This window comes from Rhamphochromis sp. 'chilingali' (assembly GCF_963969265.1).
Source record: "Rhamphochromis sp. 'chilingali' genome assembly, chromosome: 13".
NCBI lineage: Eukaryota > Metazoa > Chordata > Actinopteri > Cichliformes > Cichlidae > Rhamphochromis > Rhamphochromis sp. 'chilingali'.
In genome coordinates this window covers 26,899,381-26,917,161 of record NC_137940.1, presented here as the reverse complement: position 1 = coordinate 26,917,161, position 17,781 = coordinate 26,899,381, and the positions used below count along the sequence as shown (strand labels likewise).

General features: G+C 38.9%; 2 protein-coding genes across 4 annotated transcripts; one reads left to right on the top strand and one right to left on the bottom strand.

Annotated features, from left to right (window-relative positions):
* Positions 1-864: 864 nt before the first annotated feature.
* On the bottom strand, positions 865-16,986 carry LOC308408121 (septin-8-A-like). Of its 3 annotated transcripts, XM_080900227.1 has the most exons (11): positions 16,772-16,986; positions 15,327-15,369; positions 7,815-7,929; positions 7,490-7,685; positions 6,862-7,048; positions 6,625-6,786; positions 6,212-6,308; positions 5,890-6,058; positions 5,321-5,453; positions 5,030-5,220; positions 1,377-2,220 (listed from the first exon to the last, which is right to left on the bottom strand). In XM_080900227.1, exons 1-11 carry the CDS (start codon positions 16,876-16,878, stop codon positions 2,217-2,219), a joined length of 1,404 nt encoding a protein of 467 aa, XP_080756353.1. In that variant the 5' UTR covers positions 16,879-16,986; the 3' UTR covers positions 1,377-2,216. The 3 variants fall into 3 exon arrangements, with proteins under 3 accessions (XP_080756355.1, XP_080756354.1, XP_080756353.1); XM_080900229.1 differs by lacking the exons at positions 1,377-2,220; positions 15,327-15,369 and adding an exon at positions 865-1,367 and having other exon boundaries at positions 16,772-16,985; XM_080900228.1 differs by lacking the exons at positions 1,377-2,220; positions 15,327-15,369; positions 16,772-16,986 and adding exons at positions 865-1,367; positions 9,626-9,734.
* Positions 10,740-15,134, top strand: sowahab (sosondowah ankyrin repeat domain family member Ab). The gene has a single exon (XM_080900996.1). The coding sequence runs from the start codon at positions 10,855-10,857 to the stop codon at positions 12,226-12,228; it is 1,374 nt and encodes a 457-aa protein (XP_080757122.1). The 5' UTR covers positions 10,740-10,854; the 3' UTR covers positions 12,229-15,134.
* Positions 16,987-17,781: the final 795 nt, after the last annotated feature.

Sequence of the window (17,781 nt, the reverse complement as noted above, 5' to 3'; positions counted from 1 at the left end):
AAGCGGGTGAATGGAGAAATAAAACACACAAAAGTGTAAGTATGAACTTTCACTAAAGAAAGTTTTAAGCATAGGTTAGTTTCTGCCTATGCACACCCCCTACCCTTGGCGTAAGGCGATGGGGAAAAGGACAGTTAAGGCGTTAAAACAGGCATAAAACCAAGCCCATGACCAACCATGCCGATTTTCTATTGGTCCTCAACAAGTGACGTTACCAGCTCTACATTTTAGTTGGATATTTAACTAGCTAGTCACATACAAGGTCCACCCCATTCATGCATTAGGGCCAATCGCACGTCAGAAGGTGGGATACGACCCAAAATAGCGTCGTAATAAAGTTGCCTCCTTTGGTATATAAATTATATTGGATTAATTTTTTTAAATTCATTAATAAATAAATACAGATATACAAATTATATCAACATTTACACAGTAATGTCTTTAGTGGGTAGTAAAATAGATTACATTTTTAAAAGGGTGTCGAAATCATAGAAAACTATTTAAAAAAAAGACACACACGCAAAGTTTCTGGAACAATCTGGAAGGAACCTGCATTATCCATCACTCCTTTGGTCTTTTCTGTCTAAAAATCAAAGTAAATATAGAGAGTACACAGTTCATTTTTCAATAAAGTAACTCTTTATTACATTAGGATTTAAAAATCTGCCAAGCAGGTCTACACAGACCCAGTATATAGATCTTATGACATAAAGAGATTTAATCCTGAATTTATATACAGTTTAAAATATGAAATCTCTCTCTCTAATATATATATATATATATATATATATATATATATATATATATATATATATATATATATATATATATATATATATAGCAAACACAACAGAGAGCTGACAAGTTAGTAGTACAGGGTACCATTTATAATTGGATATAAATAAAGAAAGCATATTTACTATAACTGTTTTAAAGTGCTTCTAAATCATAATGATTCACAATCAGTACCTTTAACAGCAATAATCATGTCAGTTTATAGTATATATTTCACAGTGTAACTTGTCATTTATCAGAAACCACAAGCATAACATAACAGACAAAAGTAGCACATTTAGTACAAAAGAAATTGGAAATTTTGGTATTGGAGATATTTTAATAAAAGCATACTTGCAGTTTAGGAGCCATGCAGAGACCATGCTACAGATCGCTGTTTAAAAAGAACATTGTTTAGTAGACATGGAAGACTTTGACTCACTTCAAGTGAAAGTTCAGCAAAACTTTTATTTTAACACTGTAAAAATAATAAACTTGAGTAGTTAGTCTGTGATCTTTAGATGTGGTAGAAAGTCTTCTAATTCAAATTCCTTCCTGAGGTTAGGGAGCACGCAGATGGGAGACTAAAGAAGCTATGAGAGGAAAGAAAAACCACATCATCATTTATCCAAACAAGCATCAGTCAGTAAAGGTCATGTGACAAATTCAACAACACTGCACATGTTGATTAAAAATAAATCATGTTGCTGGGTTTCCTGCTGCTGCCACTCACTGATACAAAAATAAAACAAGCAACACTGTTAAATAAATCAAAATCATCAGATGTGTTTTGGGCATGGCACGACACAACAGCTACAATATGAAATGCTTTGAGTGAACCAAAGGGCTCATGCGATGGAAGTCCCAAAGCACTGAGGCATTCCGATGGAAATGGGTTCAGGTGACACACAAACTGATGCTCTATTCTGTTTCCCATCATCTCTCTTTATTTAAATGTAAATGAAGACAAAGAAATTGTGTTCATTTCCAGATTCACTGTCAGTAAATTTAATCATGTTCTTCATAACGCTGCACAGAACACTGCTTAGGCAATTGAAAGATATCACCTGAGAAAAACAACAATTAAAAAAGATCAGTATATTCATATACATTACAAAGCATCTTGTGAATAAATGTATTAATATATACGTAAAAAGATTATTCAATATTCATTTTTTAATATAAAGTTCTGTTAGTGTCTCATTGAAAACCAGAGACTTAAATTTACAACTGAAGATGAACATACATTCTTGTCAAGAACATAAAACTACACAAGTTACATGTTATGAAAAACGTCCATTGATTTATTATTATGTGTTTAGCACAATCAGCATATGAAACTTAAATACACTGAACAAGGCTCCCTTTCTCATCCGTAAGATCGTTTTTCCCATGCTGATGGCACAAACATTCCTGGTTTCCACTGATGTTTGATCCATAAATCAACTGAAAGGGGAAAAGAAATATGACAAAATATGGCAAAAGAAACAAAAGGATGACGGATCTGAAATATGGCAGGAATCAAAAGTAAATAGTGAATGAATTGGAATGCAAGATTTTTTTTCTGTTGAAATATGCTGGCAGCTCAGCTCCCATTACTGACAGTTTAACATTTAAATCACATTTACTAACAAATATCCCAGAGAGACATTTAGCTGTGTGACAAGTCTGAGGTTTCTACTGTCTCTGAGTCAAGTCGCTCCAGTCCAACAGGAAAACACTGACAGCTTAACTCTTTATACACCAACAATGGCTATACACACTCACCAGCCACATTATTAGGTACACCTGTTCAGCTGCTCATTATTGCAAAATAACCCAAAATTGGACAATAGGAAATGGAAAATGTTGCCTGGTGTGATGAATCTTGATTTGTGCTGCAAAATTTGGATGGCAGAATCAGAATGAAGGCTGCTGGTGGTGTGGGGGATATTTTCTTACCACAATTTAGGACTCTTCTTATCTAGGCATTATTTAAACACCACAGCCTAACTGAATATGGTTGGTGACCATGACTATCTCTGTATGACGAGAGTACCCATCATCTGATGGCTCTTTTTAGGAGGATAACTGATTTCTTGAACATGACAATGAGTTAGTAAGTACAAAACCTCAGCACAATACCCCTGTACTATGGCCTCCATAGTCACCAGGTCTGGGGGGATGTAGTGGAATGGGAAATCCACATTGTGGATGTATACAGTGGTCCCTCGTTTATCGCAGGAGTTACGTTCTAAAAATAACCTGCGATAGGTGAAATCCGTGAAGTAGCCAACTTTATTATTTACAAATATTATAGATGTTTTAAGGTTGTAAAACCCCTCACTACGCACTTTATTCACTTCTCTGAGGCAGGCATGAACATTTTCACACTTTTCTCTCTTGTTTAAACATTCTCACAGTTCAAACCTTTGTAGAAAAATAAGTCCAGTATTATAGAATTAAACCAAAGATCAAACCCTAATTTCAGGTCCAGAACAGAACAGAATAGAGCAGCTGTGACAGAATTTAACAGAATCAATTCAATTTAATTCAGTGTAATTCAATCATACGGAAGTGGAGGAAGCAAGAAGAATGAGTTGAGTAAAGTTTGACTTATCTGACTGTTTTGTTTTGCTTAATGCGCCTTATAATCCAAAAAATATAGTAACTTCTATCTTTCTTTAGCATGTCCAGAAGTGCAACTTTTTGTGCGATGGTTAGGATCTTCCTCTGCCTTTTGGGTGCTACCGCAGGTGCCTTTGACAGTGCAAAAAGTTTTGTCGACATTGTTGTGTTTGTTGGGGAGAAAACTTCCAAACATACAGTACAGCACTTCAGAGTCACGCTGCTAGCGATCGAAGATTTATGTAAATTTGACAAGCTAAACGCATTCTGTACTGTACAGGAGACACAACATGGAAGAGATTGATTGACAATGATCTACAGCCAATCAGGACACAGAACACAATGTGCTGTAAAAAATTAAAATTAAAATTAAAAAAAGCATGCAAAATTGCATGGAAAAAAAATCTGCGAAACAGCGAGGCCGTGAAAGGTGAACCGCGTTACAGCGAGGGACCACTATAGCTGACAAATCTGCGGGAGCTGGGTGACGCTAGTATGTCAATATGGACCAGAGGAACCTCTGAGGAATGTTTCTAACACCTTGTTGAATCTGTACCATGACAAATTAAGATGGTTTTTTGAAGTAAAAAGGGAGGTCAAGCTGGTACTAGCAATGTGTACCTAATGAAGTGCTCAGTGAGTGTATTTAAAAAAACAACAACAACAACAACCAGACTTTTTGGTTAGACAGTGACTTTAAATACTTTCCACTTGCAATCTTACCTTAAAGCTTCAGCTCACTCTTGTCTACAGTAAGATTTTTACAAACATTTCCTCATCTTTCATATGACATATTTAAAGGATTATTTTATAAATCCCTTTGTGTATATGCTTAGTGTACGAAGCTGTTAATTTTGAAATGCATAAAAATGCATTTATTGCTTTTTCAAAAACAGTGTTATAAGAATAGCAGGAAGAATTATTAAAACATTAAAATACCTGAAATCTCTTCATCCACCTCACATGTAATTATACTGGCTAAATGCCTCGTAAAATTTTACTGTCTGGAATACTGAAGCCCTTACCATTAATAGTAAATGTTTCCAAGAAACTCTGCTCACTCAGTTCTTTTCATTTTTCTATTTTACTGACTATTAAGACAGCTTTGGTGTGCTGTGTTTTACAAGGCTGATGCCAGGATCAAGCTGCATTTAAAGCATATGCAACATCATGATTACAGCTCTTTGCGGGATGTATGAGTATCATCTGTGCTCTGCATGGCGTGAGCATCGGTGAGACCAGTCCAATGTAAACAGAACTGTCCCTGCCCGAGATACAGTCTGGCAGGTCAGCCTGCAGAGACATAAGCATCAGGCTGTGTCATCCAAGCTGTGACCCTTCCTACAGCGTCTGGGCACACAGTGTCAGTCTGAATCTGTCCCCGTATCCTTTTCTGAGCCAACATAGCCTCCGGGAAGATAACACTATCTCGTTAATCACGTTCTACTGCTCCCCCTTTTCCAAAAAACACCACAAAGACTGACCTCCATGATATGGAAGGTCAGTGAATATAATGTAGATTGACAATGGTTATCCATAAATAGCTTGATCTCAAGGTATTACTCATTGACTGTATTAACAGTTCTGCTGACAATCAGTGTGTGAATTAAGCAACCAGCACAAGGTAAATACAAACACATTAACTTACTTCTTCTTGTCTTTGTCCTTTTTGAATGGCTGCTGTGAGCAACCTTGGAGTGCCTGTCCCATCAGTGTCTCTGCTGCAACCTTCCTCCTATTGAAGGCATTCATCTCCTCCTCCAGCTCTCGTCTTTTCTCCTCCAGATTCTTCTTTTCTTCTTGGTGCATCCGCTTGAGCTGCTCAAACCTCTCATGAAGCTACAGGTGATGATAATATATATACACAGAGCAATGTCATACAAGCCAAATATGAGATATGATCACACAGGAGTTCTTTTATGACTTTGTTAATCCTCACCTCTTTTTCTTTCTCTTTCAGCTCAGCTTCTGTCTCCTTCACTTTGTTGACAAACATCTGTCTCATTTCTTCTTCTTTGCGCTGCAGCTCCACAATAAATTCCTTCCTCTTGGTTTCGTACGTCTGCTGCAGGCTGAAGATCAGGGTAAAGTCAATAATATGCTCACTTTACTGCCCTATAACTTCACACTTCGTTGAGCCATAAAATCTGTAGAGCAAACGCTGTAATGTTAACTACAGCTAGCAGAACTCATCCAGAAAAATGCTCTGCAATAGTAAAAAATAATAATAAACAAGCAATATTTTAACTCAACATTCAAAATTAGAAAACAAAACACACCAAATTATAAAACATTTTAACTGTGATACAGAGGGATTAATAGTTTTCAAGTCACATTCTTTATCTAAATCTCCTTAAAACGTTGACTTTAATGTGCTGTTTATGAATAATCCAAGTTATTTGCACATTTTTAACCTCATAAGAAAGCTAGAGTTTTGTTTTGGGGTTTTTTTTTTTGATAAAGTAAATTGCCCAGATGCATTTGCATCACTGCTTTCCCTAATTTCACCTGAACGACTGGCTGTCAGTGCCTGTGTCCTTGAAGCCCATCTCTTCCAGCTTGCAGCGACGGTACAGCTCATAGTGACGAGCGTGCGTTTGCTCCCGGAGATCCTCCATGTTCACACGCAGCACCATCTCCCTCAGCTTCACAAAATCACAATGCTTTTCGTTTTCCACTGAAAAGAAAAACTGGTCTTTTAATTGCTCATAAAATCCATCATGTTTATACCTAAAATAAATAAATAAATAAAAAAAACTGGATTTGAGCAGCAGGCATCTGACTAAACAGCTCCCTCATGATGACTGCCAAACCATTTCAGCAGACTCACCCTCCACAGATCCCCAAGGGTACAGCCTTCCTTTCACCATCTTATTTCCTACTTTCACGTCGTCTACGCTTCCAACCACAGCAAACGGCAGAAGAGTCTGTGACAAAGAGTACTGATAATGTTAGAATATGGAGCTATTAATAATGCTGCGTCATATCCAGGATCCTAATATGCCATTATGCATTATATAATGTTTCTAAAAATACTGTTTCCTCACCAATGAACATCTATTTTCAAATGGCATGACAAAGTTGATTATCATTACATGTGATTATCAGCATAATATTAGTTAGCTTAAAAAAGAGAGAGCAAGTATGCAGATTAACCGATGACTACAACTAAGCATTAAAAAAGCATTAGGTACCAAATCCACGGTGCACATGTTTTTATGTTTATCTGTTTTTAGGACTCACATTCATAGAGGAGTTGATCTCTGCAACAGCCTCATCCTCTGTGGGAAACTGATATATCTGGACTCCATTGCTGACCAGCTCACTCATAACCTTGATCTTCAACTTTTCTAGCTCATTCCTGGACACAGTGTCTGCCTTCGCAATCACGGGGATGATGTTCACCTGAAGATAACCAGAAGATAAGTCATGGACTGAGTAATACCTGCTGAAATACACATAGCTTGGATCTCCTTTCACCTTGCTGTCCAGTTTCTTCATCGTGACGAGATCGAGGGACTTCAGAGAATGTCCGTTGGGGGCGATGAAATACAGGCAGATGTGGATCCTCGTGTCGTGGTAGTTAAACAGGGAGCGCTTTATTTTTAGCTCCTCTTCAAGAAACTTCGCAAACTGGGCATCGATATACTCAAGAATGGGTTTGTAGCTGCAGTAAAAAAAACAAACATTACATGCATGAACATTCAACTTCATGTTGTTCAACAGACATATCGGTAACCATGGTAAAAACTCTGTACACAGCCAAGCATGTTAGATGCGTACACTTCCTGCTGATGGAGCACTCAAACAGCAATTGAAACCACATTTGCTCTATCACTCACTCCCGGGTTCCCTTTCTTCCACTCCAATTAAAATGCCAGCAGCGGGGCAGAGCTGGCTCTCGATTTTACAATCGGAAATTGTTTCAGCATAAGAGAAAAATGGCAAAGTGATTCAGGGTTGGCACTGATCTATCAGGTTTATAGTGTAACCTCTGTGAATTTTCAAAGGTTTTCTTTGATTTCTAAACTGTTTCTTCCTCTTTAAAAAATAAAATAAAAGTCATTTTAACTAAAAGTCCATCATCACATCCATCAGCAACCTGTACCTCTGTTCTTTGTTGATCTGGTCTCCAAACCCTACAGTGTGTACAACAGTCAGCTTGAGGTTGACATTGCTCTCCCGCAGTTCATACGTGTGTGGGCGCAGCTCCACCATTTGCCCATAGTGGCTGGCTTCCTCATTTTCAAATGTTGTATTGAAAAGAGTGTTCATCAATGTGGACTTGCCGATCCCGGTCTCACCTTAAAAACAGACAGAAAAACAAGGAGCGAAAATTACAGATGAAGCAGAATGAGTGCATGTGAATTTCAAATGAACTCTTGTTATGGTTACAGGACTAAGTTTGAAGCTCCTCCTGGGTTCAGACATACCCACACAGAGGATGTTGAAGCAGAATCCCTGTGCAGATGCTTTGCTGACCAGCTGATCTGGAAGGCTGTCAAACCCCACATGGCCACTGAGCTCCAGAGTTCGCTTCTCTTCATTCTGAGAAATTACAATGAAAACAAAACCATATTCATCCTATGCTAGTAAATATCCAACAAAATAAAACAGTGACTGGAATGGTGAGCTTAAAAGGTCCATCTGTCACATCCCATCCACACACACTCTGCTCTTAGGCTTAAAAGCATCTTTTGCAAATGAGGTCATCTCTCTCTCTCCCTCTTCCAATTAACACACTGAACAGTCCCATCTATAAAAAGGAACTATCCAAATAGTGAACCAAATTCCAGTTAGCACTGATGTCACGTTAAATGTATCATATGCTTCGTGTGTTATGAAATGGAGTAGATTAGAGTGTTTTTTCATGATTTCATTGGCTTCAAGTGTAATTCAGTATTCATAGTAAAAATGAATTAATTATACACAAAAAACGACATACACAAGCTGCTCTGTATATACCAAACTCCCTGGGACTGTTTTGCAGCATACTTTAGACGTTATAGCAGCTAAACTTTGGTACAGCTTCCCTCAGCCCTCAGGTACAAAAATAAAGATATTATTATTATTATTGAACATTCAAATCATCAACAAATATTTGTTTGATGAATTATTTTTAAAACTGGCGCTTATAAGTAACTTACTGACAATCATATCAGTGAACCTAGTATATGTAGCCAGAGACTCAAGCTGATAAACTCACTCAGAATTCCCAGCTTGAGCTTTGGGTATTGCGAGTTTGTATATAGTAGCCCAAACTATACGCAGTAGGATGAATGATGCTACAGCCTGGTAAGTTGGCAGTGAGAGACTGTTCCTCCAATACCAGATTCACCCTGGGAGCCTGGCATCTTGCAAAAAGGCTCAACATGAGCACCAGGATGTGTTTCAACACAACAATCCTCTGCTTCTCCCTCACATCTCTCTCTCACACACACACACACACACACACACACACACACACACACACACACACACACACACACACACACAAAGAGCTCTTTATGTGGATGTTATTTCACAGGATGGGAGGATATCCAAGCTGCTGGCTGCCCTGGTACCCCCCAAGCTCCCCTCCACAAACACTACATTAACTTGAACTCTTCCATCCTTTACAACATAGACAGGAAACTAAATTCCAGGTATGTGAGGTGAGCCATGATAGGATTTAATTAACGCATGTCATTACCCTGAATTACATGTTTGGCTGAAACATGCTGACATGTTTTTGCTGAGCAATATGATGCTGACGGTTGAGGAGCTGGTAGCTACCACTTACTACTACTTATGTTTATCCTCTTAACTCAGTCTCTCAGTCATTGCTGGCCTGGTCTTCAACCACATGCTAATTTCGTGCTGTTAATTCAGCACCAGTGCACACCTGTCAGAGGTGCTGACACGGTGAACAGGAAAGTACTGACACACAGCAGGGCTCCGTGCTGTTTCGTCCAAGACAGCGCGCCTGGATGCTGAAGTGCGCGCTTTCCGCACGTCTCCGAGGACCAGCTCCTCAAAACGGAGCGACGAAGCATTTCTCCGCTGAATCAACCATCTTCATCGCGATTCATTACACATAACGAGCTTTCCTCATCTCCGCAGCCCTCCTGCTGCAATCCCCGCACACATCACGTTGCTCTTATTTACACCCGAATGTAAGAAACCGTTTGCTAGCTCAATGCTGCTCTTCTAAAAACCGCTCGTCACCGCTGCAGGCCGGCAGACAGCCCACCGTCGTACTTACCGCAAAAGCATCCACCTCGCTGGTCGCCATCGTCACAAGTGGCTGTGTGCAGGAATTATGAGTGTTCAGCGCGACCTGCACTCCATCCACATCACACACAGACTCACACTGCTCTCAATATGGCTACTTGAAGGCAACACCCCCTCGGTGCTGGAGGATGATATTACACCAGCTCGAAATATACTAAACTACACCGAGATAGTTGCTTTTGATGAGATTTTACGCGAAATTACGATAATAACTGCTTTGACTGGGTTTGCAACGACTGCCACGGAAAACCTGGTTCACAATGGGAGCACTTTTTAACTATGATTTGTAATTATTTTCAATGGAAATGAAAATTGTACAATTTATTTATTAGAGGGAGTTTTTTCTGCCGCTTTCCAATATTCATCCAGTTTTCTGACTTGAAAACCTGTAGTACGTAATTGTCAAGGTTTATATATTTACACAAAGTGACACTAAACAGTAATATCTGGCCCAGAAAGTGTTTTTATATACGATTATGAAATTTCAGTGGGGTTACAGCAGAGTACAGAGCCTATAAAGAAAATGAACGACACAGTAGGACCGTGGAAAAATGTATGCATTTAATACCTGTTCACGTTACTTTTTCTATTTAATGCTACTTAAATATTTATTTGATAACCATGGTTGAAAATGTAATTTTGCAGAGAAAATATATAATTAAAGGAAAGACTAACCGTGTAAAAAATGCAAAATATTTTAAATAGGCGTCCGTGACCAGCTACAACATGCAGACAGCTTTTAATATGTTTATTTCCAGTTCTCGTGTATTTATTAATTTCGTTTTTCAATGTAATTTAATTTATAAGCCCTCAATGATGAAATATTTGAGAAATTTAATATATCTGTGGTATGTAAGTGTAACCCCGTATAATATACACACACACATATACATACACACACATCTTAAATTAAGCTAAACTCGTGTACTCCGTAAATAAATACTACGATGATAAAGAAAAAAATACAGAAGATTTAAGCTTTTATATGAATCCACTGATCACGGGAGGGTCAGCCCTGCACACAGTCCTTTTAACTGGGAGGGCCGCAATAACATACGGGTGGATTTATTTGGAGAGGCGCCGGAAGCAGCAGGTTGGTGCAGGACAGCAGAGAGGGGAGCAGGCAGTGCGGGATTATCCTTTGGGCTCTACTTAAACCATCCGCTATATCTTTTCATATTTTTGCGCCGCCGGGACAACATGGATCTGACCCAAGAGTCCATTTTGTCCTTTTTACTAGAGCACGGAGGCAAAGTAAAGAACTCGGAACTGCTAAACTATTTCAGACTCCGCATCAACTGCAGCGATCCCGCGGGAAAGCAGCACAATAGAGAGCTTTTCAAGAAGCTGGTGAACAGCGTCGCTGTGGTCAAACAGATCGACGAGGTGAAGTTTGTGGTGGTGAAGAAAAGGTACCAGGACTTTATTAAAGAGGCGGCACAGGATGTGTCGCAGAAACTGCAGATGGATGAGAGCTTCTCCAGCCAAAACACGAGTTTTTCCTGCACATCTCCAGACCGAGCCGAGCCAGCCAGGACTGACTCAGATATAGAAAACAATAATGTAGGCGACGCCTCAAACTTTAATCCCAGTTCTAACACCGATGTAAAACACATGTCCCTGTGGGAAATGCAGAAAAAGAATGTGTTATCTGGAAACGTGAGTATCGAGGATACGACCACTGTTAAGATCCTGAATATCTCCGGAGATCAGGCGAGCAGAGCGGGGAAATCTGGAGCTGTGTTCGCTGTCATAGCTGTGAAATCTCCAGGGAGAGACTGTGCAGCAGCAGCACTGGACGGATCACACTCCCGAGTGCATCAGCAGATAACTTTAGACAAACCAATTAATTCGAGTGCAAAAGTTTCTACACGACCAGCACCAACTTCAAACGCAAACTTTTCCGCTTGCAAGGGTATATCCAGAGAAATCCAAAGTAAGATGGTCACACACACAGATGACACACACCCACGAGTTTTACCAGAGGTGAGGGCGCCAAACAAGACCACAAGACAAGCAGATGATGCCAAGTACTCAGAGTCTGTGCCTTTGGAGCGACTGGCTCATGAGTGGTTGGTGAAGTGTGCAGCTGGGATGTGGGGACATATATATGCTTTGCTGCTGCAGGACACTGGTTTAGCCCAGAGGAAAGACTTCATGTCAGGGTTCACAGCACTTCACTGGGCTGCTAAGGACGGCAGCAGCGAAATGATACGCAAACTCATGGACATCCCCAGGAAACGTGGCATCCATGTAAACGTCAACACCAAAGCACATGGAGGCTACACGCCTTTGCACATCGCTGCCATACATGGGCACACTGAGGTCATGGTTCTGCTTGTGCAAAGATACAGAGCCAATGTAAACGAAAGAGACAATGATGGCAAAAAGGCCTTTTACTACCTGGGCAAAGGTGCTCCGGCTGAGGTCAGAGCACTTCTGGGAATGAAGCAGAATTTGAAAGCAGAAGATATAGAGAAGTACAGAGAGCAGACGAAAGGCTTCAACACAATCAGTAAACTGTTTCAGCCTCATGGGAAGAAACAAAAGACTAAGTTTGCTCATGACTGGTAAGAAGTATCACAAAACAAGCTGTGACATGAACTATTAAACCTGAAGGAGATAACACTGTTTATACTTTACACCTTATTAAGGCTTTACATATCTTACAGTCTTTCACTGAATTACAGAGGAGTACTTACTGTATTTTGTATGGCACTGCACAGTGTGGTTTTTTTTAAATTATTAATGGTATTTATAATTATCATTGTTTATCTTAAATTTCATGTAAACTGATGTGTTATTTTTCTCACTGATTAACACCACAATGTGTATAGTCATGCATATTTTCATTACCTAATGTGTAGTAAATATTTACAGGTCACTTCTCGATTCCTGACTTTTCAAAGTATGAGGAAATAGAAAAATAGATTGCACCTCCCTACTTCTTGGGAAATAGTAACTGTCAACTCATCAACCTGTAATACATTGTTCTAGTATGCTCATTGCTTTTGTGGGCTGCTGATCACATTTACAATCACTTTTATCATCCACATGAAATCAGTTAGCTTTGTCAAAGGAAAAGGAAACATTCAGTATAGCTGAAGAAACAAATAAAGTTAGGTTTTAACATATTCAACATCTCAGTGTTAGTACATGCAAAGAGTGTGGAATAAAGGCAAAGCAAAGCAGGAAAGAAACTAGTTGGGGTAGTGCAGTGTTTGCATTATACACTTTTTGTCAACAGTTTGTACTGTATGAGGAGGACACTGTTCTGTGGGATAAGCAGTATCAGCCAAAGCTCTAAAACATACTGCAATAAAAACAAAGCAGTTTCCCCATCTTTAAATAAATACATAAGCTTAAACTGTATTCAAAAGCTAATGAGCAAGGAACACTAACTATTGCAGTGACTTTATTAACATTTAATTGCATTGAATTTAATACCTTCAACACAATGAAGTGGAAAAAGCCTTTGCAATATTTTATCTGAGCCATAAATAACTAAACCTAAACTTATTAAAACATATTTCCTTGTTTAGACATGACTGACTAAACATAAATCTTTTTTCAAGACCAGCTATGCATCAAAACATCATTTTGAGATTAAATAACCTCATTTGTTACTTAGCTGACCCAGTCTGAAAACAAGTTTGGGTCTAAAAGGCACTTGGACAATAAAGCCGTATTCAGAGCAGTGCCAGAACAATGTCCTTTGTGTTGTTATTTAGGAAAAGAAGCTGCTTACATAAAGACAAAGGACAGCTCCACTCATAGAAACTGTGTCATGTGATTAAAAAAGGAAATCTCCCACAGAAAGGTTTCCTATGTCCCATGATCCAAGCAAAACTTCTAAACATCAAAGTTTTTCTAGGGTAACTATGTTAGATCCTGTTAAGAAAAATGTTTTGTTTTTATATACTTTATATACTAACTGCACTTGCTGTAAATAAACTGATTTTATTTGCTTCAGTACTTGTAGTAAACTGGGGCAAAGTTATAACTAAAGCTCTGAAATGGTCCCTTGAGTTCATAGTTACACTCCAGAGAACACCAGTACAAAAAGCTGTAGTGTGGTGCCATAATTATATGATGTGCCACAAGCGTGGTGTTTGAGAACAAAGTTAGGGATCACAGTTTTTACAATAAACAGAAATCTGTGGGAACACTATAAAAACCAGTGGCTGCAACGTGCCAATCAAGGACAAAACAATTTGTGAGTGGAGACTGTGATATTCTGGACTGATAGTGATACTAACGTTTAAAATAACAATATACCCAATGAAAATATTTAATCACAAATTTAAAATCACCAACTCCATACACAAAGACCCCAGCTGGAACTTGAACCAGACACCATGAATTAACCATGCTAACCGTTGCACCACCATACCACCCCTATAATTTTATCCATCCATACATTTTCACTACTATTTTTTCCAGTTTACCTATTGCAGGATCAACAACTAGAGCAAGTTAATCATTCACAATCACGTTTATACCGATAGCCAGTTTTTTGGATTAAGTTATTGGACTGTGGAGGAAGCTGGAGTACTAGGAGAGAACATGCAATCCCTACATTTAAAGGTACAGTGTGTAAAATCCCACCGCTAGATGTCAGTAGATTGCAGTCAATTGAGTTCTGATTTCTTACCCCTCCTAATTCTAATGTATAATCCTAGCTACAGTGTATGGCAGCCAAGAGAGAGTGAAACATTACATTTAGACTGCTCTATAACAGCAATAGCCAGCTGCTTTGCATTTCTGTACAAAAACATTTTTCTACACACTATATTTTAACATTTTTGAATAATATCACCCCAGAAAAAAAATGCAGCATTTTACATTTTTACCCCTAAGTCCACTCAAAATACTCTGGCTGACGTTCATCTGTAGTAAGTGTAGGCTGTCAGTCCACTGTTTACGTTAGCAATATGCTGGGTGCATACATTTACTCTAGAGGAGGCTTTGTGAAAGGAGTCTGAAATGAGTCAATGAGCCAGTAAAACTCACTTCTGTTAGATGACACTGATATTGAGGATATTCTGAACTTCTCTGCTGCTAAGCACTGCTATATCTGCCAGTGTATCTAACATTGTTGGACTCTGATGCTTAGTGAATAAACTCTCACGCAAAATGAGAATGTAACCAAACTGTTTTTCAGAGGCAAGGTGTGATTTTCAGGACACTCGAGCCTAACATAAGCTGGCATAATGTTAGCTAATATCAGCTATTGTTGATGTTTAGATCCCAAAGATAATGGAAATAACAATACAAATTAGTCATCTGGCACAGTATGTCAGGTCCAATGGTGAGAAGCTGTTCAGTAAACATAAACCCACACTTCTGTAGTGATGACATGACAAAACATACTGTCACATTTGAGGAGCTTTTCCCAGAGAGCTGATTGAGGAAATAAACAGTTACTGTCAAAAACTACACACATTTGTCTGGGACATGGTCCAGATTGGTTATTTCAAACTCACCACATAAATCTGTTGGCAGCCTTTTCAAGCTGTCCAAATAAAATGGTGTAAAAAGAAATAAAGGAAAAATGTACAAGGAAGCTGGCAAAAAGTAAATTTTGTTTGTATGGCTTGTTTATGTTCTTTATAGCGTAATACTGTACTGTTCTCAAACTTGTTTAATTATTAGGTTGAGTTATCTCTTACCGTGTTAATGGGAACTAATGGTTCCTGCTGGGATCCCATTTCCCTGAAACATACAGAATACCCTTAATAACACGTTCGTCTTTGCAGTTAAGTTTAAAATAGCAGTTAAGTTTAACTGCTTAACTGCTTAAACTTGCTAGCTTACGCCTAGCAGACAGCATACGCTTATATAAAACGGTCGGTTGATACTTCTAATAAATAATCAGCCAACTATATATTTCTTGACAATTTTTTTGCTTTAGGTTAGGTTTGCTTTAGGTTTTTCGCTTAAACTTAAAACACAAGAATAAGAGTGGCACCGGAAGTTTGGAGGGACCTCTTCAAAATAAAAACATTGCCATACCAACATGTTTGGTTTTTGTTAGCTTAAATTCTTCCTTATCCATGCTGCGAAAACTCAGTTCAGTTTTTTTCTAAATTAGATATAAAATAAATCTATGTTATAAAATGAGGTAAATAAAAATGTTGAAACAAGCATTTAAACAAACAAGAAACCCATCAGAAATACATAAACAATAAAATGATGCAGCAGATATAGCTGTACAGTGGTATTTTTTATTATTAGGTGGAAGCACTAACAAGGCGTGTTTATATATTTTTATATACGTTTTCTTTTCCTTTCCTAAGATTTTGAGGTAGGCTATTCCAAAGTTTGGCAGCAAAAATTGGGAGAGCTGCGCCCCCAGTTTTTCCAGTTTACTACTGGATAACTAAAAATTAAGCAGCATAGGATCTAAAACTTACAGACTTACAGAAATATAAAAAGGCAAGAGACCATTTCGGATTTTATATGCAGGTAAAAGTAAATAATTTAAATAACAATTTAAATAATTTCTGAGATACTGGTAGACAGTGTAGCTCTGCTAAAATCCATATACTTTAGGATTAAATGTATTTAAATTTGCTAAAATGTGTTTCAAATCTGTTTAGAGGGCTCGGTTTTCCGCTTTAAATGTTAAAATGTGTAGTCTGACCTTGTTTTTACAATAACCGGAAACGTACTTCAATACCAGAAGTTAAAGGTTCACAGTTTAATCAGAGCTGGTGCTTTACAAAACACAGTCCTCTCACTTATGCTACATATAAAACAAGCTCGCTGCAGTTTTCATTCTTATTTTTCACACGACCCAGCCGCAGGGGCTCCTGCAGCAGCTTTCTTTTACATGACAAAGTAATATGAGTGATGGAGCTGATTGCCCACACCTGCGCGTGTTGATCAGCGGCAGCACGTGTTCGCTCCTGTTGACCTCGAGCTCTCCACAGAGAGTCCCGATAGGTTTTGACCGGTTTCGTTGTTTATAATGGAAAAACAAATGCTGATGTCAGCTGCCCTTAGTCGTTTTCGCACTGTCGCTCTGCTGCTGCTTGTCACCTGCAACTTCAAGCTGGTTGCGCCATTCAGGCCTGCCACTAACGCGCCGCACACACTGACCGACTTCACCTACCAGTACGACAGCATCTTCTCCCCGCTGCTGAAAGCTCTGTCGGAGCACGGGGGGTCGAGGTGGAACCCCGGTCTGAAGAAAAAGCTCAAACCCGAGCACAGGTACATGAAATATCTGACAGAGGTTTACAAGAAGTCCTCCAGAGTGCAGAGGAGTGTGGACGGGAGCAACATCTACAACACTGTCCGACTGATCAAGCCACAGGATGAGTGCCTGGCACAAAGTAACAAAGGTGAGCAAGTCACACGGGCAGCTGACTGCACTGGAGAAAACAAAACGTTCATGCAGCACTGATGCTCCATGGCCATTTAAATAAACGAATAGGCTCTGAAACATGGCACACAGCCTTAAAACACCCCAAAGGATAGTTACTAAGGGTCATGTGTTTATTAAGATTATAGAGTTTCAATGATTTGGAGATATAGGTCACTTTTTCGAAGATGAGGTAAAGCAAAGCGAAATTACCAGAGCTTCCTGGATCTCAGAAGAACCTCAAGCCCCAGATGCACCCTAGGATAAGTATCTCAGTTTATATTTGGTAATATAAAGTTTTTGAGTCAAATGTCCCAACAAACTGACTCAACACAGAACAAAAAGTGGTTCATTTAATGGTATTACAATGTGACTGTTTCATGTTTGACATTAACCATACCTTATACTACATCTCATCATCTTACCCTGACCTGACCCACTTCTCTCTGCTGTACCAGGGGCAGACTAGATCATACGTAAATAATTCCAGTCCACCATGTACATGCAATACACTAACCACTGATTTTACAGGTTGTGCATTGATGTTAATTATAAATGAATAACTTTATTCATATTATAACATTAAAAAAGGCAACCTGGGACTGCCAACAATCCTAACTACTGAATTTCAAGGTGCTATGGCTTTTGGTGCACCTGCATAAATCATTAGGCTGCATGTATGGTGAGTGTTTGTTTGATCTGGCTCATAACTGGGATGTTTTTTGCAGCATTTAGCTGCCTTTTCTTTCTCATTTTTA